This window comes from Sus scrofa, chromosome 3 (genome assembly GCF_054392235.1).
Source record: "Sus scrofa isolate SSC_HxYL_T2T_F1_AM1 chromosome 3, Sscrofa_HxYL_maternal_Yorkshire_Landrace_v2.0, whole genome shotgun sequence".
NCBI lineage: Eukaryota > Metazoa > Chordata > Mammalia > Artiodactyla > Suidae > Sus > Sus scrofa.
In genome coordinates this window covers 7,758,445-7,782,131 of record NC_139385.1, presented here as the reverse complement: position 1 = coordinate 7,782,131, position 23,687 = coordinate 7,758,445, and the positions used below count along the sequence as shown (strand labels likewise).

General features: G+C 49.4%; 1 protein-coding gene and 1 long non-coding RNA gene across 3 annotated transcripts; one reads left to right on the top strand and one right to left on the bottom strand.

Annotated features, from left to right (window-relative positions):
* The first annotated feature begins 1,532 nt into the window (after window positions 1-1,532).
* Window positions 1,533-11,870, top strand: ZNF3 (zinc finger protein 3). Of its 2 annotated transcripts, XM_085016623.1 has the most exons (7): window positions 1,533-1,636; window positions 2,854-2,981; window positions 5,513-5,628; window positions 6,329-6,575; window positions 6,717-6,808; window positions 7,083-7,209; window positions 9,654-11,870. In XM_085016623.1, exons 4-7 carry the CDS (start codon window positions 6,419-6,421, stop codon window positions 10,721-10,723), a joined length of 1,446 nt encoding a protein of 481 aa, XP_084872749.1. In that variant the 5' UTR covers window positions 1,533-1,636; window positions 2,854-2,981; window positions 5,513-5,628; window positions 6,329-6,418; the 3' UTR covers window positions 10,724-11,870. The 2 variants fall into 2 exon arrangements, with proteins under 2 accessions (XP_084872749.1, XP_020941851.1); XM_021086192.2 differs by lacking the exon at window positions 6,329-6,575.
* Window positions 8,558-17,089, bottom strand: LOC146404367 (uncharacterized). The gene is made up of 3 exons (XR_014840143.1): window positions 16,921-17,089; window positions 15,829-15,981; window positions 8,558-12,289 (listed from the first exon to the last, which is right to left on the bottom strand). It is a non-coding gene; the product is annotated as an uncharacterized LOC146404367 (long non-coding RNA).
* Between the last annotated feature and the right edge of the window lie 6,598 nt (window positions 17,090-23,687).

The window sequence follows — 23,687 nt, the reverse complement described above, 5'->3', positions numbered from 1 at the left end:
AGGCAGCTGGGTTCTGGGGCAAACACTAATGGTAAACTGCAAACTGACTTCTCAGCCCCAGGGTATTAGAGCTGATTGCACTGACGGCGCTGGGAATCTAACCTGTTTTCTGAGGACTGTCATTAGGTGAACATTTACCAAACACACAAACCCACTCTGAGGAGCCTCACTCTGCTTCTACCCTTCCCTCCTCTCCTGCCACTGCCTCCTCCTTCATCTCTGTTCTTGTCCTGGAGGGACAAGTGGAATTATAAGGAATTGAGAAGAAAAAAAGGAAAAATGCCTTCCTGGGGGGGAGTGGAGTTTGCTGAGCGGCTTGGCCATTCCAAGCATTTGCTCAAATTCTCGCTGGGGTCCAGAAGGACTGGAAATGGGTCACACACCCACACCTCTTGGGCCACCCTCCAGTTTTGTTACCTGTTAATTGTTCTCTCATGCCTCAGGGCCTTTGCACTGGTTGCTGACTCTGCAGAGAACACTCCATCTTCCCCTGACTGGCCTGCATCGCTACTGGAAAGTCTTGTCACCTCCTGACAGGGCCCTGCTCTTTGTCCCCTTTTCCTCAGCACATATTTCCTGTCCTTAGACTGAAATCACTGGAGAGTAAGGCCTGTTGCACTGCAGAACTGAATGGATGCACTATAAATACTGGAAGCAGAAAAACTGTGATCAAATGCGAGGCAGGGCCATAAGGGAATCAGATCACAAAACTTCCTTTTGTATATAATCTGAAGGATGTTTCTGACACTTCAAGGATTCCTCTTGTGAGGGCATAAAAGTGAGTGAACCAAGAAGCTTGCTTTTCATTTCCTCAAGCATCTCACCTATTTCATACTTTCTCCACATTGATGGGGCCTCACCTGTTTTCTTCGGATCCGGATGGATCTAGATGGATAACTTCCCCACATCTTTTCTGCTCCCAGCAGGTTTTGTCCTCACATGCATTCTCTGCTGCGCCAGAACGTTTTCTTCACATTTTGGTAATTTGGAGTTTAAGGATCTGGCATTGTCATTGCCGAGGCTTGGGTGCAGCGGACCCAGCAAAACATAGCAAAAAAAAAAAAAAAAGATTTTGGTAATTTAAAGGAGGCATTTTACATGAAACAAACACAAAACCTGATTTGTTTGGAAACTTCAGATGAAGATACATTTTCTCCATTGAATCCTTCAAGCGTCCGTCTGTAGGCGACCTTAGGGCTTAAAACTCCACTTCGTGGAAGCGCAGCAGCGACCCTCTACCCCAGACACCGCGCCTTCTGCTCCCCCGCCTGCCGCGCTCGAGCATGCGCCGTGAGGACCAGGTGCGCGGCGCCCCGCCACGCCCGGCCAGCAGGGGGCGCTGCGGGCGGGGGCAGCAGGCGCGGAGCATGGCATCCGCGCTGGGGCCGGAGCCCAGTCAGCAAACCACAGAGAGACGCAGACCTCCCATTTTCCTAGAGAGAACAAGTGGACGTGGGGGACCCGGAGCGTTGTGTGTATGTGTGTGTGTGTAGCGGGGGGTGACTCGGACTGACCCGGAAGCGAAACGCAGGGAACTTCCGTTCTTTGTTCTGTCCCCGGTGTGTGGCTCTGTGACAGGGTCCAGCGGGGCCTGGTCGGTGTCCAGCCCCCCAAATCTCCCGTCCCTGCCCCCAGGGTGAGTCCGGCCGCCCCTGGGGCTCGCGGTGGGACGGAAGCAGAGGTCGCCGGGAAAGGGGTGGTGTCTGTGCCGCTGCGGCCCGCGGGGTCCCCAGGCCCGCCCGGAGCAGGGTGCGGGGAGGCGCCAGTCAGGACTCGCTTCCCCAGGGACCCCGCCCCCCAGCGCGCCCTGCATCGGGGAGGAAAGGAGCAGCTGTTGTGGTTCTGTGAGTTGCACAGCGCCCAGCTCGAGCCCTTAAAAAGTTCCAGTATGGCCGGAGAGGCGTCCCGCTCCTTCAAACAGCTCGTGACAGCGACCCTAACTTGGTAGTTCTCCGAGACGTTTTTATTTGATGTTAACAGTTCTCTGCGCCCGCGGCAGCAGGGAGGGTCTGTTTTTACTCCGGCTGGATCTGAAGATCAAAGAACGAGGAGTTCTACGAAGAGTGCGCAGTTAGAACTGCTCAGATTCCGGAATAATCTCCCAGGCGCACAGTCAGTCGAGTCTCTTTCGGGGAGTGGTACCACTGTGTCCCATTTTTCAGTTGTATTAGATCCCCGATTTGATTCGCTTTTCAAAGTGGGATCGAACACAGCCCGTTGTTTAAGTTCTGAAGGGTATGTGTAAACTCCAGGAGTGGATAAAGCACGATGATGAGCCTGCAATCTGTGGGATAATTATTGGCACTAAAGGTGCTTTTCTCGGAGAAGTGAAATTCGTGGGGTGCAGGCATCACTTGATTTCAAGTGTTTGGTGGAGAGTGGTATGGAAGGAGAAGATTCTATTACTAAAGCTTCGTAGGGCATGAGGCCTCTGAAGAGTTGAAGATCCAGGGGACAGATTTTTAGCTTGACATCTCAAGACTTCTCCAGTGGCGAACCTGTGCAGCAGTGGAACAGACTCCCCGCTGAAGTAGCCATGTGTGTCCAGCAAGTTAGCTGACAGAACGTTAGGAACTTCGGAAGATGTTTCTTGCACTGGGTGGGAGGTTGACCTAGAGAACCCTGACTTCTGTTTCAGCTCTAAGGGCACAACACAAATGCCAGTCGTGGTCTTTTTCTTTTTTTCTTTGACTGTACTCGCTGTATACAAAGGTTCCCAGGCCCGGGATCAAACCCCCTGCCACAGATGTAACCAGACCCACAGCAGTGACAACACCAGATCCTTAACCCACTGCACCATGAGGGAACTCTGACATAAACATTTAAAATTCCTTTTTCTTTTTTTCCCCTTAGTCATACAGCACTGGCATCAATTAAGTCACAGTTCCCAGGGACTTGAACAGAGGCTGCCAAGTTCCCAGTAATTGCCACTCTGGCCTTCCAGAGACTAATTCCAAAGAAGGAAGGAACAGATCCAGCAGGTAAAGCTTTCCATGATTTGTCACTGCCAGGTCACCTTTTCTAGTCCTCAGGAAGTCTCCCAGGAGTGGGGCTGGCAGTGGCACAGGGGAAGGGCCCTGCTTGGACTTGATGCTGTGGGGGCACAGTGGAGGTTTTTCTTTCTGGGAGAAACATTGTTTACTGATCCAGGCACTGGGGACTTGTTCTCAACAATATGCCTTTGCGTTCCAGCTTCAGCTTACCCAGCTGGGAGGAGGAAGCACTGCTTTTTTCTCTGAAGTCAAAGCCTCTGACTTTCCTTTCTATGGAGAGGTTGGACGGAGAGCTGATTTGTTGGGGGTTTCTGCTTATAAACAGCCCTGAAGATGGTACACTTGGTTGATAGGAAGGAAAAGACGGCTGGCTCTGAGAAAGCGCTGAAGGCCCCTAGCCAAGAGAGTGATGGAGGCAAGAAGGTGTCACTGTGATTGTCGGTGGCCTGGCTCTTGCCTGATTCATTGCTTTTCTGAATTCTCTGAGCTCTGAGTGACTCTTGGGGCCCCTCCCCTTCTTATGTCTTATGTGAATGCAAGCGTCTTTAGTGGTGGAGCAAATGGCTTTTGCATTGCTGATTTTTTTTACTTCTTCCAGTAGTGCCTTGCAGTGTAATTGGCATTCAATAAATGTTACATGAGCAGATGAATAAAGAGAAAGGGGTAGACAAAATCCAGGGGTTGCCTTTGTGTTCTTGTCAAAGTGGAAGGATGCTCTGGTGGCTGCTGCACCTGTTCTCTATCTGCTGATTCTTGCCACAGCATTAAGCTGTGAAACACAACCTGGTGCTTGAGATCGCAACCTCATTCTAGGTACTAATGTTATGTCTTACCAGGGCCACAGAAAATAGACCCCCTTTGATTGTCGTAGCAACTGGGGAGCGGGGAACCTTAATAGGGATAAAAACAGAGAAATAAACAATCTCATGTTTTTAAAAAAGCATTTGCTCTTGCTTCAGTGCCTTCATTCTGATCCAGAGAAGTCTGTTCTGAGAGAAGGGAGATAATGAGAAGGCTGCAGAGAGGAAACACAGCAACTGGGACTAGTCTCTTAGAGCCTGATAAACATACACACTCACACCCTGTAGTGAGACTGCACAGGACCACAAAAAGGGCACAGATTCCTTAGTAATATCCCACCTTTGATGGAGACTAGAAGCAGAAAACTATCTTAGGAAGAATTTATTTTAATTCAATAGATCTGAGCTGTTTGCTCTAGTTCTGAGATAGGTATGGTTTTCCCAAGTTGATTTTTTTTTTTTTTTTTTTTAATCTTTTTAAGGCTGTGCCTGCAGCATATGGAGGTTCCCAGGCTAGGGGTCTAATCGGAGCCACAGCAACACCAGATCTGAGCCTCGTCTGTGACCTACACCACAGCCCATGGCAACACTGGATCCTTAACCCACTGAGCAAGACCAGGGATCGAACCTGAGTCCTCATGTATCCTGGTCAGATTCATTTCTGCCGCCCCGCTACTGGAACTCCTCCCAAGTTTTTTGAAATGAGACAGACAGGAGCTTTCTGGTGGCTCAGTGGGTTAAGGATCCAACATTGTCACAGTTATGGCTTGGGTCCTACTGTGGTGCAGGTTGGACCCCTAGACTGGGAGTTACTGGGGAGGCCAAAATAAATGAATGAATGAATAAATAAATAAAATGAGACAGAGAACTTATGGAAACCTTCTCTGATAGCTGTTATGTGGGTGCTATTTCATGGCCTCTTTTTCTCTAAGATTGCCCCTACGTTTCATTTTTTCTTTTTTTTTTTCTTTTTTAGGGCTGCACCTGCGGCATGTGGAAGTTCCCAGGCCAGGGGTCAAACCCACACCACAGCAGTGGCAATGACAGATTAGGCCACTAGGGAACTCCTATTTCAAGTATTCTTAAAAGTTGATATTGATACTTACAGTCTATGTGTAACATTCTTTTTTACTTTACTCTGACATTTTTTATTGCAGTATTGCTTAGTATTTTGTTCCATTAATGGCATCATTTGGGACCCTTGTTCCCCAGTTTTTGCTTGTTAGAAGTATCACTGAATACAGTTCCCATTGCGGCTCAGAGGTAACGAACGCATCTAGTTTCTATGAGGACGCAGGTTTGATCCCTTAGGATCCAGCGTTGCCACAAGCGACGGTACAGGTTGCAGATGCAGCTTGGATCTGGCATTGCCAGCAGCTGCAGCTCAGATTCAACCACTAGCCTGGGAACGTCCATATGCCTCAGGCATGGCCCTAAAAAGCACAAAAAAAAAAAAAAGGAAAAGAGAAAGACACATCACTCAGTGTAGGGAGGGCGCCTAAGGTAAGATGCTGTCCAGGAACTTGGGCCCTTCTGTGTGGCCCTCACAGGGAGTGAGTGTGTCTATTCACCAGCATCTAAAAGACTAATCACGGTGGCTGCATTTCTTCTGGCTGTTCTGGTCTGGACTGAAATCCCAGTTCCCCTCTTTCTATATTCAGGAGGGTTTTTCAAAATTATCTTTGAACCCTGAACTTTTGCTTCCTCATTCTCCTTCAGAACCTGCTTCCTGCTGACTCTGCACATAGGAGACCAGACATCCGAGCTTCTAGCCCTACCCATGGAAACTCAGGCGGATCGTGTATCTCAGGAACCTCAGGCCCTGCTGGAGAGTGGTAAGGAAGAGGGTTCGCTCATCCTCGGATTCAGCACTCACCTACCAGGTGCCCAGCAACTGCTGGGATCCAGACGTGGGTAGGACGTAGTCCTTGCCTTTCAGTAGCTCCCAGCCTAGTGGGGAAGGCTGACTGCAGCCATTAGTTAAGTACAGTTTGATAGGTTTTACAGTTGAGACGTGTTCGAGGCCCGTGGACTCCACATGCAGCATTAAGAAAGCTGTGACCATCACCAAGTTTCGTTCTCCAGGCACTTTGTAACAGCCAACTTCAGAGCCCTGGGATGTGCCCTTTAGGAGCCTGTGCCTCAGGGAGCTCTTGGGAATTATTTTGTTCCAGGAAAAAGAGTAGAAGAAGGGATAGGAAGGTACAGGAGGTGGTTGTGTTTTTCTTTCATAGACTGTGCTACTGACTTGGAGCCGGTTTTTGGTCCTAAGGAGTGTGCCCATGCGTATCAGGAAAAAGCATTTAAAGACATTTTGGTCCACGTGATTCTCCCGAATCAAGTATCTCTGGGTGTTCCGCGTCTCTAAGGGATAAATATGTTAACTTAAGAATTACAGGAAAAGCTACATGATCAAGCATGGAAGCAGGAACCATTAGTAGGGTGCAGATTTAATCTGGGGCTAGAGAAGAAGAAAGCGTTTGGGCATTGTGTCTTCATTCAGGACTGGGGTGAAGCTAGTTTTCCTCTGGTCAGGAAGTCTGTCCGAGAGATCGGAATTGGCATGTGGAGAATGATGGAGGGGACGTGGACAGAACAGCTTGCGTGCTGGCTGAGCGTGGAAGGATGGACGAGAATCATAATCACTCACAGTCGTTCTGGACAAGTGTCCTTGAGAGTAGGGGGAGTGGAGAGAAAGGAGGGGGCCGGGGGCAGACGGGAGAGCCGAGTCTCAGGCTCTGGTCCTCTCCTCGGCGGGAAGGCCCACGCCGGACAGCCTGCGGTAAGCATCTTTCAAAGCTGCAGGGGGACTTAGAAATCTAAGAGGGTGGGATGCTCGCTTGTCCCGGGATCCGTGATTGTCTGTAGGTTGAGAGGCCAGAGAGCAGGTGGATGCGCTCATAGACCCTTTTGTTGTCCTCAGCTCTTCCTTCCTCAAAAGTTCCCGCGTTTTCTGACAAGGACAGCCTGGGGGATGAGATGTTGGCAGCCGCGCTCCTTAAGGCCAAGGCCCAGGTGAGCCGGGCATTTCCATATCCCTCTTCTTTCCCTGCCCATTTTTCAGAAATGCTTCCTGCAGCGACATCCCGTTGAGTGCCTAAACCCCGATGGCCTCCATCCTTCCTGCTGCACAGCGGACCTTCACCTCCTGTCTCGGACCTCTCTTCCTCCCCTGACCGCCTCTCCCGCCTCCCCAACATGCGTTATTCGCCCCCACCTTGCACTAGCTTTTGGCTCTGCCCCTCTCGTCCCTCCCCCTGCAACTGCATGCGAGAATGTGTCATTTCAGGAGTTGGTGACCTTTGAGGATGTGGCTGTGTACTTCATCCGGAAGGAGTGGAAGCGTCTGGAGCCAGCTCAGAGGGACCTCTACAGGGATGTGATGCTGGAGAATTACGGGAACGTGTTCTCGCTGGGTAAGGAGCAGGCCTTCCTCAGGAAAGCTCCCTTGGCATTTCCTCGCTTCCTTGTTTGCTAAGACAATTGAGTCACTGACAGTCATCAGCTGAAGTCTTAGTGTCAGCAAATTATCACAACAATGATAGTAACTCCCATTCGCACAGGAATTTTGTAGACATAGATTCTCTCAGTTAATCCTCACATTTGTGCAGCAATTGAGGCAGCTGGAATTATCCTCCTTTTATAGGTGAGGAAAGCAAGGTCAGGGGTCTTAAATGCTTTGCAAATGCTAGTGACTGGCAGGACTCGAGCCCTGGCCTTTTAGCTCTAAATCTGATACTTTTCCCTGTGTTTTTCTTAGGACTAAGCATTTATTATAATCCAGAGACTTTCCTGAAGTTCCCATCATGGCTCAGTGGTTAATGAATCCGACTAGGAACCATGAGGTTGCGGGTTCGATCCCTGGCCTCACTCATTGGGCGTTGCCATGAGCTATGGTGTAGGTCACAGATGTGGCTCGGATCCAGCGTTGCTGTGGCTGTGGCCGGTGGCTATGGCTCCGATTAGACCCCTAGCCTGGGAACGTCCATATGCCGCGGGTGCAGCCCTAGAAAAGGCAAAAAGACAAAAAAAAAAAAAAAAAAAAAAAAAAAAATCCAGAGACTTTCCCAAAAGGTTAGCATATTGGGATCCTTAAACATGTGAGGTTCTGCTCTGTGCCCATGTGAACATTCTGGAACTCTGTCTCCTCCCCTTCTCTGTTGCACTTTCTCTAGAGACCTGTTGCTTTGTGGAAAACCTAGTATAACTGCTGTTCTTGTGGAAATTTCAGCTTGTGTTAAGCAGCAGTTAGTGGACCAGTCATCCCTCTACCCTCACCTACTTTCAGTGAGGACTTTTTCTGAGCAAGGCCAGGGTGTCTTCCTGACTCCCATTTGAGACCTCCCCGTACCTCCTCCCTGCTCTGTGCTCCGCAGATCCGGGTTAGGGATTGAGCTCCGGGACTGTTGGGTATGAATAGGATAAATCTCATCCCCTGTCTTTTCGTTAGCAGGATTCATAGGTTTTGTTTTGTTTTGCTTTGCTTTTTTAGGGTCACACTCATGGTATATGGAGGTTCCCAGGCTAGGGGTTGAATTGGAGCTACAGCTGCCAGCCTATGCCACAGCCACGGCCACACCAAATCCGAGCCTCGTTTGTGACCTACACTGCAGCTTACGGCAACGTGGGTTCCTTAACCCATTGAACAAGGCCAGGGATGGAACCGCAACCTCATGGATACTAGTAGGACTTGACTTTTTCTTTTTCTTTTTTTTGTCTTTTTGCCATTTCTTGGGTCGCTCCTGCAGCATGTGGAGTTTCCCAGGCTAGGGGTCAAATTAGAGCTGTAGCCACCTGCCTACGCCAGAGCCACAGCAACTCGGGATCCGAATTGCGTCTGCAGTCTACACCACAGCTCACAGCAATGCTGGATCCTTAACCCACTGAGCAAGGCCAGGGACCAAACCCGCAACCTCGTGGTTCCTAGTCGGATTCGTTAATCACTGCGCCACAACGGGAACTCCACTGGATTTGTTTCCACTGCGAGACAGTGGGAACTCCAGGTCTCCCATTTCTGAATTATGACATAATCTCTGGGCTGGAGTGAGAGGAAGAGCCGAGGGTTCTGGGTTTGAAGGGAACTAAGGAGAGGTCTTGAGAGGTACCTGTTCAGATGAGGGAGCAGCAGCTCTTTCTGTTCCTACCACTCACTCCCCTTTACTCCTTCAAACATTGACAGACTAGAAATGCCCACAGTCTAGACCCTCTCCACTTGTCCTCTGTGCCTGAAGTTCCCTTTAGAAACCGCAGAGCGGCGGAAATAGCAAAGTCAGACACAGGAATTGCTGACGTATCCTGTGTATTAGTGTAGCTGCCCAGGCCTAGGGGCACTGACCTCTTTCTCCCTGTTCATGGACGTGGCACACGTGACACGACCACAGCCATGATGGTTCTTTTACCCTTGTCGCTCCTTCCTGCTCTGCTACTGCGTCTCATCCCCTTCCCGCTTCTCCCCACACCCATCTGTTTAGTCTCTTGTACCTGCTCTCCCCTCATTCTCTCGCCATCCCCGATTTCATCTTCAGTCCAACTTGTAGGACTTTTGTCACTTCATTCAACAGCACGTCCTGCCTCTTTAGTTTTTGGTTCCCTGCCTCTGCCTGCTGCATCCTCTCCTTAACAAATCCAACCTTCCCACACTTCCAGCTCTTTTCTCGATTTTCCTGCCTGCCTTCCTCCTTCCCTGTTTCCTTGGCCTGGTTCTCCTTCTGCCTTAGCTACACGCAGCCTGGGCAGCCCTCTTTGCACATGGATAAGAGGCCTGTGCTCAGCCTGTAAACATTATGTGATTATCTTGCCTCTGGTTTTGATTTGTTCTCCCACAAGGAGCAGGTGACATTTGTGTCTTGTATTGTGCCAGATGGTGAAACCAGAACTGAGCATGATCCAGAAATCTCTGAAGATTCAGGACCACACGGGGTGCTATTGGGAAGATTCCAAAAGGATATTTCTCAGGGTCTTAAGTTTGAAGAAGCCTATGAACAAGAAGTCCGTCTGAAGAGGCAGCTAGGGAGCTCCTCTGGAGAGAGACTGAATAGGAAGATACAGGATTTTGGTCAAGTGACCGTTGAGGAAAAGCGGACTCCCGTGGGAGGGAGAAGTGAGAAATGCAGTGACTTGGGGAGCAGCTTCACTGTGAGTCCCACTCTTGTTTCCCATCAGAGACTTCCTGGGGGAGACAGACCCCATAAGTGTGATGAATGTAGCAAGAGCTTTAATCGAACTTCGGACTTAATTCAGCATCAGAGAATCCACACCGGGGAGAAGCCCTACGAATGCAGTGAGTGTGGGAAGGCCTTCAGCCAGAGCTCGCATCTTATTCAGCATCAGAGAATCCACACTGGAGAGAAGCCCTACGAGTGTAATGACTGTGGGAAGACCTTCAGCTGCAGCTCCGCTCTCATCCTCCATCGGAGGATCCACACCGGGGAGAAACCCTATGAATGTAACGAGTGTGGGAAAACCTTCAGCTGGAGCTCCACCCTTACTCATCACCAGAGAATCCACACTGGAGAGAAACCGTATGCTTGTAATGAATGTGGGAAGGCCTTCAGCAGGAGCTCCACCCTCATTCATCACCAGAGGATCCACACTGGAGAGAAGCCCTATGAATGTAACGAGTGTGGGAAGGCCTTCAGCCAGAGCTCACACCTCTATCAGCACCAGAGGATCCACACTGGAGAGAAGCCCTATGAATGTATGGAATGCGGGGGGAAGTTTACCTATAGTTCAGGCCTTATTCAGCATCAAAGAATCCACACAGGGGAGAACCCCTATGAATGTAGCGAGTGTGGGAAAGCCTTTAGGTACAGCTCAGCTCTTGTTCGCCACCAGCGAATTCACACTGGAGAGAAGCCTTTGAATGTAATGGGAGTGAGCAAAAGTTCGCTCAGAGTTACTGCTGAATTAAATATCGGCGAGTCTACCTGAAAGAGAGCCACACATCTATCTTCCTCACTTCCTCTGAGTCTCAAGAGCTCCTGCCTTACCATAATAGGACGGACAACTTCAGGCGTGTCCCTTCCGACTCAGACCTTTGACCTTAGAGAATGGGGCAGATTGGGCAGATCATCCTGGTGCAGTGATTAGTAACCTAGTCAGTTTCCCCAGCAATGACACCAGCCTTGAGAGATTAGGATGCAGGCGGCGGATTAACTGCCGGGAGTAGTGGGGAGCTCGAGGACCAGTCTCCTTCCGCTTTGGAAGGGAGTTTGCACTAGACCATTTTTTCTCACACCAGAGGAGCCTTTCTTTCCAAGGTGGAGATGGAAGCACAGTAGGAATAAAATTCCAAGGATTCCTCTAGTTGGAGTCAGTATAGTCAGCACAGAAGAAAGTGGAAAGAATGTTCTGGGTCATGTTTTTGCTAGGAAGGGGAAATGGAAGCTGCATTTCAAAGCCACTGCTTCCAATCCAGCTATAAAGTTTGATAAGGAATGTGCTATTTTGTTTCATGACTCCACTAATTATGGCTATTGGCTGCCGAGGCATTTGTTATTTTGTTGGGTGTGGGGAAAGACCCTAAGAGAGGTTTTCTTGGTGACTGTACCCTTCAGGGCTCTTGGAGCAGCGAGACCAAGTTTCCAAGAGCAGTCCGACGAGTTGGGTGAACTCACTCTTTCCTGATTTGATAGGACTAATTGGGAAATCCAGCTGATCAGTGAGTCCGACATGGGGGAAAGGATCAAAAGCTTTCAGCACTGGCCTCTGGTTCCTTTGTCCTCTTTCCTTCTCCCTCCTCTGACTCCTGTGATGGAAGGTGATTTCATCTAAAGCCCTAGTTACTAAGGATGCTGTTACAGAGCTCGCACAGCCAGCTTGCCCTGCCCTCTGATACTGTAACCTATGGCATCTGCCCCGCAGCCAGACCTCTCTTGACCCCACCTCTGACTTCGGCAGCCAAGTATGAATGCAGAGAGCAGAGCCCAGAGGAGGAAGCTCAGGGCTCCTTGCTGGGCTGAGATGGAGCACCCCGAGTTTTTCCATCTGAAGAGATGACCTCTCATGACATATTCCCAACCGTGCTCATCCTGTAGCATCCATGAAGTACACTATTAAACAGAATAGTTTTCCAGAAGGACAGATTGAGTGTGTTTTTGTGCAGGGGCCAAATTTATTTTAGTTCAAACAAACAACATCAGTGGCTGTGAACAGAATCTTTAAAAAGTAATCTTTAAAACTTTCTCCAGCCGGCCCTGTTTGAAGATTCTCTTTCCAACAGGGAACCTCTGCCCCTCAGCTCCATCATTTCCTCTGCACACAGCCACTGACTGTCTCAGTCACACAGTTGCTCCCAAGTTCGTACCCACCTTCAGGATCTCATGTGCTGCACGTCTTTCTCTGTGGCGCCAGACTTGATACCAGCAGCTCACAGGTGCTTTCTGAGTGTGGGGTCCATGACCAGAGCGGACGTGTATGTTGAGACCCAACAGGCACATTGAGTTTTCTTGCTTTGGTGTTCGAGGTTATTCTCATGGAGAAGGTTGAGATGAAAGCCTGATGGAGGAGATGAGAAAACATCTGGAATCTGGCCTCTCAGAAATTTTGGATCATATATTGTGATGACCACCCTGATATGTTACTGTTTTGTTTTTTGGCTGCACCTTACAGCATGCAGAAGTTCTGGGGCCAAGGATTGAACCTGCGCCCAGGAGTGACCCAAGCCATGGCAGTGACACCACCAGATCCTTAACTGCTAGTCTGCCAGGGAACTCCCTAGTATTTTTTTTGGGGGGGGGGCACATCCCCAGGTTCCCAGGCTTGGGGCCAAATTGGAGCCGTAGACACCGGCCTACATCACAACCACAGCAATGCGGGATCTGAGCCTCGTCTTCGACCTACACCACACCTCACAGAAACGCCAGATCTTTAACCCCCTGAGCGAGGTCAGGGATCAAACCCAATTCGTCATGGAATATAGTTTGGTTCGTTAACCACTGAGCCACGACCGGAACTCCTCCCTAGTATGTTTTTAATTTCTTAAAACTATAATGAGCTCATTTTGGCTCTTTGATGCCCACCACAGGCTTGCAGATTGACTTTGTTTCTTCCAGGGTAGCCCATGAACTATCCATAGCAGGGCTGCTAAGCAGCTGGTTAGTAATGCAGGTGTCTGAGCCCCAAGTCAGACCTATAAAGTATTTTCTGAGAGTAGGGCCTAAACACTGACCCTGAGAAGAAAAGACAGTAATGAAATAGAGACAATACTAGGAGGAGATAAACTTGAAGACAGATTCTGTGTGCTGAAGTTGAGGGGGTTCCAGGCAGGGCAGTTTGGGGCAGGCCTGAGCCTGGCTACTCAGGTGTGCAGGTTCAGTTGTGAAGCTCTGGGAAAGACCCCTGACCCCAGAAACAGGTTGGACCATGACTGTTAACTCCTCAGAGGATCTCAGGGACCTGAGATGGAGTGAGGGTATTGCATAAAAAACACGTTTTGTTTTTAAAATATCTTTGAAACAGCTATAACATTCAAATCTCCCGATTATCTGTTCCTTTTTCTCAGTGATTCTTCTCAGTTCCTACCTGAGGCTAAATGTTCGGTCATGCTATCAGTGCGTCTCTATGCCATTATCCCCGGACCCCGTTTACTCCATGGCCTCAACTGTTTACCTCTGTTCAAGGAAGTTTCAAACTTGCCTGTGTACTGATCTCTCCCAAGCTCCAGTCTCTGGTCTCTAGCCGACTGTGGGGCATTTACACTTGACCCTGTGGAAGTTTCAAATGGTTTCTCTCAAACCAAATACTTTTTTTTTTCCCTTAGGGCTGCACCTGCCGCATATGGAGCTTCCCAGACTAGGGGTCGAATCAGAGCTACAGCTGCTGGCCTACACCACAGCCATAGCAACTCGGGATCCAAGCCGCACCTGTACCCTACACACAACTCACAGCAACGCCAGATCCTTAACACACTGAGCAGGAGCAAGGAGCAAACCCTCATCCTCATGGGTACCAGTCCGCTTCATTACCACTGAGCCACGATGGGAACTCCTAAGTTTTTTCTTTTTTTTCTTTTTGGCCACGGGGCATGCAGTAACTTGATATGAGATTCTCAGTTCTGAGATCTCAGTTCCAAGACCAGGGGTTGAACCCGGATCACGGCAGTGAAAGCACCAAATTCTAACCACTAGGCAACCAGGAAACTCCCTCAATTATCTTTAATTCTGCATCTAAGCAGGGTCAGGTCCTGGGCAGGTTCAGTAAGCGTGGGGTGGAGAGACTTTCGTCAGAAGGGAAGGTTTCAGAACTGAGGTCATGGAGGAGGTGGGATTTTCAAGTGAGGGTGATGGCAGCACTTGGCACATGGCATATCCTCTTCGTGGCTCTTTCCCAAGTGGTTTCATACATGAAATCATTCACTCCTCACAGCAGCCTGTGTGCGAGGCAGGTGTCAGTATAACCCCATCTTAAGGTGAGAAACAATTGCTCTTGCCCAGTGAGCTATGACGCTGCCATCAGAGTATGGAAGACCCCTGGGCTGCTGGGAGGCAGGACCACTAGATGCCTTGGACGGGAGGTGAGGAGGCAGGTGCGAAGAGTAAACCTCATCCAGGCAATTGTCCTGCCAATTACGAGTCTACCATCCTTCCTAGTTCCTCCTCTTCTTTTCCGTTGCTGCAAAGCCCAGAGTTCAGGTCCTTCCACTTCTCCCCAGCTTACGTATTCTACTGATGAATGAGTGTCTTTATTTTCTCTCAATCTCTCCAAAGCAATACACCCATCTTATATTTTTACTTTATTTATTTATTTACTTTTTTTTTCTTTTTATGGCCACACCCACGGCATATGGAGGTTCCCAGGCTTGGGGTTGAATCAGAGCTGCAGCTGCTGGCCTACACCACAGCCACAGCAACTCAGGATCTGAGCCGCATCTGTGACCTACACCACAGCTCACAGGAACACCAGATCCTTAGCCCACTGAGCAAGGCCAGGGATCGAACCCACAACCTCATGGTTACTAGTTGGATTTGTAACCTGCTGAGCCACAGTGGGAACTCTGCAATACACCCATCTTTGTCACTGCTTTATCAAAAAGTTTTCAGTGGCTTCTCCTTTCTTAAAGGATAAAATTCAAACTCCTTTGCTATTACAGTCAGGGCTGTTCTTGAGCTGGTCTCTACGTAAAATCTGTATTGCCTTTTCCCTTACTGCTCTTCACATTTGAAAACCAAATGTTTGAAAAACCGGCGAGGGCTGATAGAGGGGTAAAAACGTTTTATTCAGAACTACTGTGATAGGGAAAGAGAGACCCTAGTAGAGAACTGGGTTCAGTTTTGAATACAAGCACAGTCTCATGGGAACTTACTGCTAGGGAGCAGGATGGGGGTCAGTGGATAGAAATTTCCCAAGGGGAAGCATCAGGGGTAAGGGGTTTTGGCTAAGCTGACTTAGCAGGATTCTTGCTGAAGCCACGGCCAGGTGATCAGAGGTCACCGTGGGGAGACGTGCAGGATGAGCTTTTTTTTTTTTTTTTTTTTTTTTTTTTTTTTTTTTTGTGGCTGCCCTTTGGCATATGGAGCTCCAGGGATCGGATCTGAGTCACAGTGGCAACCCCGGATCCTTAACCCACTGTGCCGGGCTGGGGATCGAACCCGTGTGCCAGCACTCGAAGATGCTGATGATCCCGTTGCACCACAATGGGAGCTTCAGGATGAAGTTTCTGATGAGATATTGAGGGGGACTGGATAGGAAGGATGGGGGACTCTTTCTGAAACTAGACTTTACAGGCGTTCCCTGGTGGCAAAGTGAGTTAAGGATCTGGCATTGTCACAGCTGTGGCTCGGGTCACGGCTGTGGTTCAGTCCCTGGCCCTCGAACTTCAGCATGCCACAGGTCTGGCCAAAAAAATAAATAAAACTAGGTTTTACAAAGAAGCGCAGAGATGGGCCTAAGAAAAGGTTTGGGAGCCTGCATAAGGTTTGCTTGAGAGAAGAATCTTTGTGACATCAAATAGCAAGATGATAACGAGGCCCCAGATACCCTGCCTCTTGCCGGCCAGTGTTCGCACAGTGTTCCCACGTCCTGCTCCAGCGCCTTACCTCCAGCCAAGGAAAATCAGTCCTAGAAGGTCCATCTTCAACCTCCTGCTCAGCGCAAGCACCTCAGCAGTTCCCGTGGCGGTATCTTCAGGCACCAGGGGCCGTGTTGCCCCGGGCAAAAGCAGGTGATTCCAGTGCTGAGCATCCTGATTGCTGGAAATGAGGTTGAGCTGAATTCGGCCTCCTTGTGAGCTTCTGCCTTCTCACCGGTACAACCGTTTCCAAGGACGCCCTCAGTTCTAGCAAAAGCAGCTTAATCCCTGATGCCTCCTGCTCATCAAGCCATGCCTGTTCTTTGAGCTCCAACTCACCTGAGTCACATACCATGGGATATGTTTCCAAGTAAAGGAAAAGCCTGGTTTTACCGGAACATTTCAGCTGACAGAAATGTGAGCCCCCTCCGTGGAGAAGAGCATCTTAGTTTCTTTTTAATTAAAAGATTGTTTTTAAAAGCTCCCAAAGATAGTTTCTTTTTTCTTTTTCATAAGTTGTAGAGTGGAAGGTTTTTTCCACTTCAAAAAATAAAGCCTAGTCAAGCGCATTATTTTAAACATAACAACAATGGGAGCTCCCGTTGTGGCTCAGTGGTTAACGAATCTGACCAGGAACCATGAGGTCCAGGGTTTGATCCCTGGCCCTGCTCAGTGGGTTAAGGATCTGGCCTTGCCGTGAGCTGTGGTGTAGGTCACAGATGTGGCTCGGATCCTGCGTTGCTGTGGCTCTGGCGTAGGCCGGCGGCTACAGCTCCGATTGGACCCCTAGCCTGGGAACCTCCATATGCCGCAGGAGCGGCCCTAGAAAAGACAAAAAGACAATAAATAAATAAATAAACCAACAATGAAGAACTGAAGATTTTTTTAAATGAATCAAAATTCCCATGGACTATTATCCACATACACAGATAAATATGGTCTCCAAAGTGGTTCCTCTGAGAACGACCCAGGATCCTTGCTAACCTCCCCTGCAGGCAGGGTGTCCCTTGTGTATCTCCCAGTTTGGTTGCTGACATCATCAGCTTCCCAGGCAGCCAAGCCTGAAACCTGAGCGTTGTTCTGGCTGCACTGTTCCGCTCCGTCTCCTAGCCCATCCTACCTGGCCCATTCCTGGGACTCCTGCACTGGCCTACTCGCTCCCCAGCTCCAGCACCAGCCTTCCAGAAGTCCTCTTCGCTCCGAGTCTCCTCCGCTCCTTTCATCACGCTGACACCTGAGCGCTCGCTCCTAAATGCTAACTAGGTGGGAGCACCTGCAAGGCTCCCAGTGGCCTCTTATCCCCTAGGTCAGAGTCCAGATTCTTCCTCATGACACAGGGCTTTTTACTTCCTGCCCCGCCCGCTCTGTCCCACCTCCTAGCACCCCTCTCACCCCAACGCCTCCCCTCCTCCCCTCCCACGTCCATCACACCGGCCGACGCAGAACCACGGTCCCAGCAGCGCAAATGCTGCTCATTGCCTCCGCTCTGCATCCACCTAACAAACTCCTGTTCATCCTTGAAAATCTCTTTGCACACAAGCCTCTCCTTTTCTGTGGAGCCTTCCCAGGGTGGGGTGGATGCCACCTTCCACCCCAGCACGTTCATTTCCTTGAACCGCTTCTGATCTTGAACACACTTCCTTTCCTGTGCTTATCTCCTCCCACCTCCATCTTTTATTTATTCATACCTCTGACTCCCTCACGGTGGTGGGGCATTTTCCTGCATTTTCAACCACAAATAAGTCTTGCATTCATAACCAGAAAAAATATATCAAGACAAAGAGAAGCGTAGTAGAAATAAAACCCCTTGAGCACTTCCTATGTGTCAGGCACTGTCACAATCGCTTTATGTGTTAACTCGTGTAATCCTTAGAACCATTCTGGGAGGTAGGTACTATCATCGTCCCCACTTTTCTTCCCTTTTCTTCAGAAAGAAGTGAGGAAAGGGAGGAAGGAGGGGAAATCTCCAGGCGCCATAAGTGGTGCCGTGAGACTCAGGCAGCGGAGCCCAGAGCCGGGGCTGGGGTGACCTCCCACATCACGCTCTCCCCACACACCAGGGGGACCCCAGCCCCTCGTCCAGCCCCTTCCTCTCCCTGATCCTCTTAAGCTCTTGGCCAGCAGCTCAGTGGGTGCTGTGGGGCATGCACATAACCATAAGGCTAGCTGGCCTTTATTACTTTTAATTTTTTGGCTGCAGCATGCAGCGGCTTGATGCGGGGTCTCATTTCCCAGCCCAGGGACTGAACCGGGGCTGCAGCCGTGAAAGCACTGAGTCCTAACCACTAGACCACCAGGGAACTCCCCATGGCTGGTCTTTACTGACTGCTCACATCAGCAGGGCGAGGCTTCTGTACAGTCAGTGTTACCTTCACAACACAGATTAGCTTGTCTTCACACAGTCATGTGTGCTCTTAGGCCTATTCACATCCGTAGAGACGAGAAAACCGTGACACAGAGTTAGAGCAGTGGCTCGAACCCAAGTGGTCTGGCTCGAGAGCTTGGGCTCTTCATCACACCCCTGCACCATCTCTCTACAAATGAAATAGGAGAAGTCACAGAAAGCTGGCTTGTAGATCCAGCACTGGGAACTATACCTAGTCACTTATGATGGACCATGAGAAGGTGAGAAAAAGAATGTGTACACGTATGTGTGACTGGGTCACCATGCTGTACAGCAGAAAATCAACAGAACACTGTAAAACACGTATAATGGAAAAAATAAAAATCATTTAAAAAAATAAAAGTTTTCTTGCCAAGAAAAAAAAAAAAGCTAGCTTGTGTTCTGCCTGGGCAGGGATGAGGCACGTGGTGGTCACAAAAGGCTTCAGTGAGGAAATGGCATTAAAGCTGAATTGAGAACACAGATCGTAAAATACAATCAACCATTCCTCTTTATTTATTCTTTGGCCTCGCCCACAGCTTGTGGAAGTTCCCGGGCCAGGGATCGAACCCTGAGCCACAGTAGTGACAATGCTGGACCCTTAACCCACTGCACCACCAGGGAACTCCCAGCCATTCCTTTTAATCACCTGTGTGTGACTTCTCTTCCCCTCAAGACTCCAACATATTCCCTTGATCCTGCCCCAGATGATCTCGACATTACAGCCAGTGCCACCTCCACCCCCACACAGGATCTTGGGGGCTTCGTGTCATTCTGTGTGGTATGATACTTGAGGAGGGGGCAGGCAGGCCTCGTCAAGACAAAGCTGTCCTGTGACATGAAACACTAAGACTATCGCCCCTCCCTCCCTGTCTGCTTCAGCACACCGCAGACACCAGATGAGAAGTTCCCACGAAAAGAAAGTTTACATCGTCTCTTCTGTAGGAAGGAGCTGATGCACCATTAGAATCATAAAGAGTAACAAATGACAAAACATTTGCTTTTAAAGCTGTTTGCATTACCTGTCTTGTATGCTGAATTAAACATATAATTTCTTAGTAAAATTTATCTGCTCTGGTTACATCATAGAAACCCCACATCCCAGCAGCTGCACATGGTTCCCCACCCCAGGTAGCCCCTGCCCCATTTTTTCCATGTCACACACTGTTCAGGAACTGTCACACGGCCCTGTCACAGATGTCCATCCCCTCCTCCACGACCTGTCATTAAAAGCCCCTCGGCTCTCCAGCCTTCCGAGCACCCACCAGCATCTCTCATGAGCTGCCACTTACTCTCAACGCCCTGCCTATGCTCATGCTGTTCCCTCTGTTTGCAGTGCCCTCCCCTCCTTCCTCTGGTTGCTAAAACCCTAGTCTGTCCCCATCAGGGAAAGAGCATTCCAAGCAGAAGGAAGAGCAGCTGCACAGGGCTCTGGAGAGGGCTGTGTTTGCCACATTCTGGGAAGAATGAGGCACCGCCGTCTAGGGAGGGCTGCTTTCTTTCGCAGTCAGTGCATCAGATGGGAGGGCTTTTCTCACCCAGAATCCTCCACTGTCAATCCTGTTGAAACTCTGATGGGAAGTTTCCCTACACTTGCTACATGCAAGGGTCACCGCTAGTATGAATGTTCTTACATTGGGCCACATCGGACTCCCGGTGCCGCTTCTCCTACTAAGGAGTGGCCTGTGGGCACCCATGGGGTGTCCTCAGCATGAACCCCCTCCTTGGCAGAGGCTCTGAGCGCCTTGTGCTCCCCAAGTATTTGTTTGCTTCAGTGTGGGTGTGTTTTTTAAAAAACAACTTTACTAAGATTTAATTCATACACCATGCGATTCACTTATTTAGGGGGTGATCCAGTGGATTTCAGCATCCACAGTTGTGTAAACAACCATCACAACTAGAGAACATTTCATCACCTTAAAAAGTACCCCCATAGGCTTGGGCAGTCACTCCCCATCCCGCCCGTGCTGCACCCACGCCCCAGCCCTAGACAACTACAAGTCTGCCTATTCCAGACATTTCACATAACTGGAACCATAATCATACAATATGTGGCCTCTTGTGTCTGCCTTCTTCCACTTAGTGCAATGATGTCGCGTTTCATCTATGTATGTTGTAATATAAATCTGTACTATATCCCCCCTCTTTTATGGCTGAATACTAGTCTCTTTCTCTTTTTTGTCTTTTGTCTTTTTAGGACCGCACCCTCGGCATATGGAGGTTCAAATGGGAGCTGTAGTTGCCAGCCTGCACCAGAGCCACAGCAACTCAGGATCCAAGCTGAGCTTGCGACCTACACCACAGCTCACGGCAACACCAGATCCTTAACCCACTGTGCAAGGCCAGGGGTCAAACCCGAAACCTCATGGTTCCTAGTCGGATCCTTTTCTGCTGCGCCATGAAGGGAACTCCCATTTCTATATCTTTTTTTGGAGAAATGTCTATTCAGATCCTTTGGCTATCTTTTAATTGGTTTTCTTTTTATTACTCAGTTGTAAAATATATTCAGTATAAAATTGCCGTTTCCTATATACATGATTTGCAAAAATTTTCTACCATTCTGTGGGTTGTCTTTTCACTTTCTTGATGGCGTCCTTTGCAGCACTCTGATGATGTCATTTATCTAGTTTTCCTTTAGTTCTTTATACTTTTGGCACCTGTATTCGGTTAGACAGAGAGGTGGAGGCACGGCTCCCTCACACACACTGGGGGTAGGATTGCCAGATAAGACGCCCAGTTACAGCTGAACTTCAGATAAACATTGAGTAATTTTTTAAGTATAAGAAATGTGTTCCAAATATATAGTTTACCTGGAATCCAAATGTGCTTTTCAAATTTTATTTATTTATTTATTTGTTTGTTTATTTATTTATTTATTTTGCTTTTTAGGGCTGGACCTGAGGCATATGTAAGTTCCCAGGCTAGGGTTCAAATTGGAGCTGTAGCTGCCAGCCTATACCACAGCCACAGCAACGTGGGATCCAAGCTGCATCTGTGACCTACACCACAGCTCACAGCAACACTGGATCCACGACCCACTGAGTGAGGCCAGGGGTCGAACCTGCGTCCTCATGGGTAGTAGTCGGATTCATTTCCCCTGCCCCACAATGGGAACTCCCCAAATGTGCTTTTATTTGCTAAATCTGGCAGCCCTAGCCAGGGGTCCAGTGTACATGTGTATGTAGTATGTGTGTATAAGTGTGTGTGTTATATATAAGGCGACGCAAGTGTCTTCAGATCAAGCCAGCCTCAAAGCCCTTTGGAGACAGTGTCCTTCCCAGTCATCAGGGGACCTCAACCACTCTCTTGGAGGCACTGGCCTCCTAACCACATAAGGTGGGCAGAGCAGAGCTCAGGTGTACCAGCTTCCCTAGTTGTCCCTGATGTCTGAGGGTTCCCAGCAGAACTGAGCACTAGTTGCCTAAGGAACCTGCTCAATAATGCATCTGTTACGGCTTTTCCTCTTCTCTCCTCTCCCTGCTTCCTTACCCCTGCTCCCTTTAATCACCCCCCCTAAATAAACGATCTGCCTCCACAACCTTGTCCCAGGCTCTGCTTCAGGGAAAATATACACAATGACAGTTGGTACTGGAAGTGGCTCTAGAAATCAAGCCCTCAGGTTGGGATTCTGGAACAGGCGGTTAAAAACAAACAAACAACAACCAAAAACCCACGTGCCTGGTGATAAGGGCAGGGTGGTGATGAGCCTCGGCATCCATCCCATGGCAAGACGTGACGTGCAGGCATAGGGGAAGCAGTAGCTTATGCAGCAGGTTTATAACCTGAGCGCTGCTGGGATGGTGGCAATTCTAAGGGCTGCAGAGTTTCTCTCTCTCAAGGTCAGAAGAAAGAAAATGATAGGCCCAAGTCAGCTATCAATTCAGGGCACGCTCTGAAAGCCGGAAGTCCTCCAGGGCAGCGTCTCAACAGAACCTCACCTTCTGTGCGAGGTGACTGGCCTGAGGATCAGGAGCAGGATTTCATCGTAAAGGTGGCGGGACCGTACACGTGGCTGAATGAAAAGCCTTGTTGTTTAGGCCAAAATTTGGGGCCCTGATTGGGAATGACTGAGATCCTGATATGTGACATTTGTGTGGGTGTGCCTGGAACCCTCAATTCTCCAGAGCCCTCTGGCCTCACAAAAGCATCTCCCTCCCGGTTGATGCAGGAGCCTCTTTTTGCCTGGAGACCATGCCGAGATCTCACCCGACGCAGGTGCCTCTCAAAATAACGCTCATTCTCAAAATCTGTCCCCACCTTCCCCGATACATACACTGCACCACTGTGATTTGTATCAAATACAAATTTGGTCATTCGAGCAACCGGAGCCATCCAGAGGTCACAGGGTGTGTAAACAGGAGGCTCAGACCCCCTTGTCTCCTACCTTTGCTGAACCGATGCCTCTTCCTCTGTTCATGCCTGTGGGAGAAGTGGCCTCCGGGGCTGTGGCAAAAACTTGTCCAGACAAGGGCTCTGCACAAATAAGGCTGAAAGTCTGGAGACAGGAAGATGTGAGGGACTTGAGCTCAGGATGGTCTGCTGGGAGCTGAAATGAAGCACGTGAATCTGTGTTTCAGGGAAACGCCCACCGCCCATCAGAAGCAGCTCCACGTGTTAGGGGAAGTGCAGACCCGGGCCCCACTCCCTTCTCACCAGAGGAGGGGGACGAGGCAGGCCCAAGGGCTTAGCAGGCTCCTACCCTCATTAGGCGCAGCTCCAGCAGGTCCGACAGACGACCAGCTGTGGCCTGATCACTAAATCCTAACGGTTAATATACAAAGATGACAGCTCACATGAAATGCAGTCTCAGGTGCCGGAGAAGACCGCCAGGTTGTCAGCAGCTACCTGAACAGAAAGAATGTTTTGGGTTCTGCAGTTCCCGTCGTGGCCAGGGGTTAACGAATCCGACGAGGAACCATGAGGTTGCGGTTTTGATCCCTGGCCTTGCTCAGTGGGTTAAGGATCTGGTGTTGCCGTGAGCTGTGGTGCGAGTCGAAGACTTGGCTTGGATCCCACGTTGCTGAGGCTCTGGCGTAGGCTGGTGGCTACAGCTCCGATTAGACCCCTAGCCTGGGAACCTCCATGTGCCGCGGGAGCGGCTCAAAAAAAGACAAAAAAAAAAAAAAAAAAAAAAAAAAAAAAGAACATTTTGGGTTCTAAGCACTGTTGATTGCTTTTCAGTAATGACCACCCCCACCTCCCCTGACCAAGTCTATTTGGCCGGTGCAGACTCATTATCTGTAGTTTAATATGATCACAAGACAGCATACAAGGCAGTTTCTAGCAATCAGAACTGGCACTAGACATGACATTTCCTTGCTGTCCCCAATCCTGGCACATCAACACAGTTTGCCTGATCACCACCACTGCAGCAGTAGACAAATATTTTTGTGATATTTTGGTGACAACTAGTAAGAGGCAGAAAACTCACAATAAGAGATAAGCGGAGTTCCTGTCATGGCTCAGTGGTTAATGAATTCGACTAGGAACCATGAGGTTGCGGG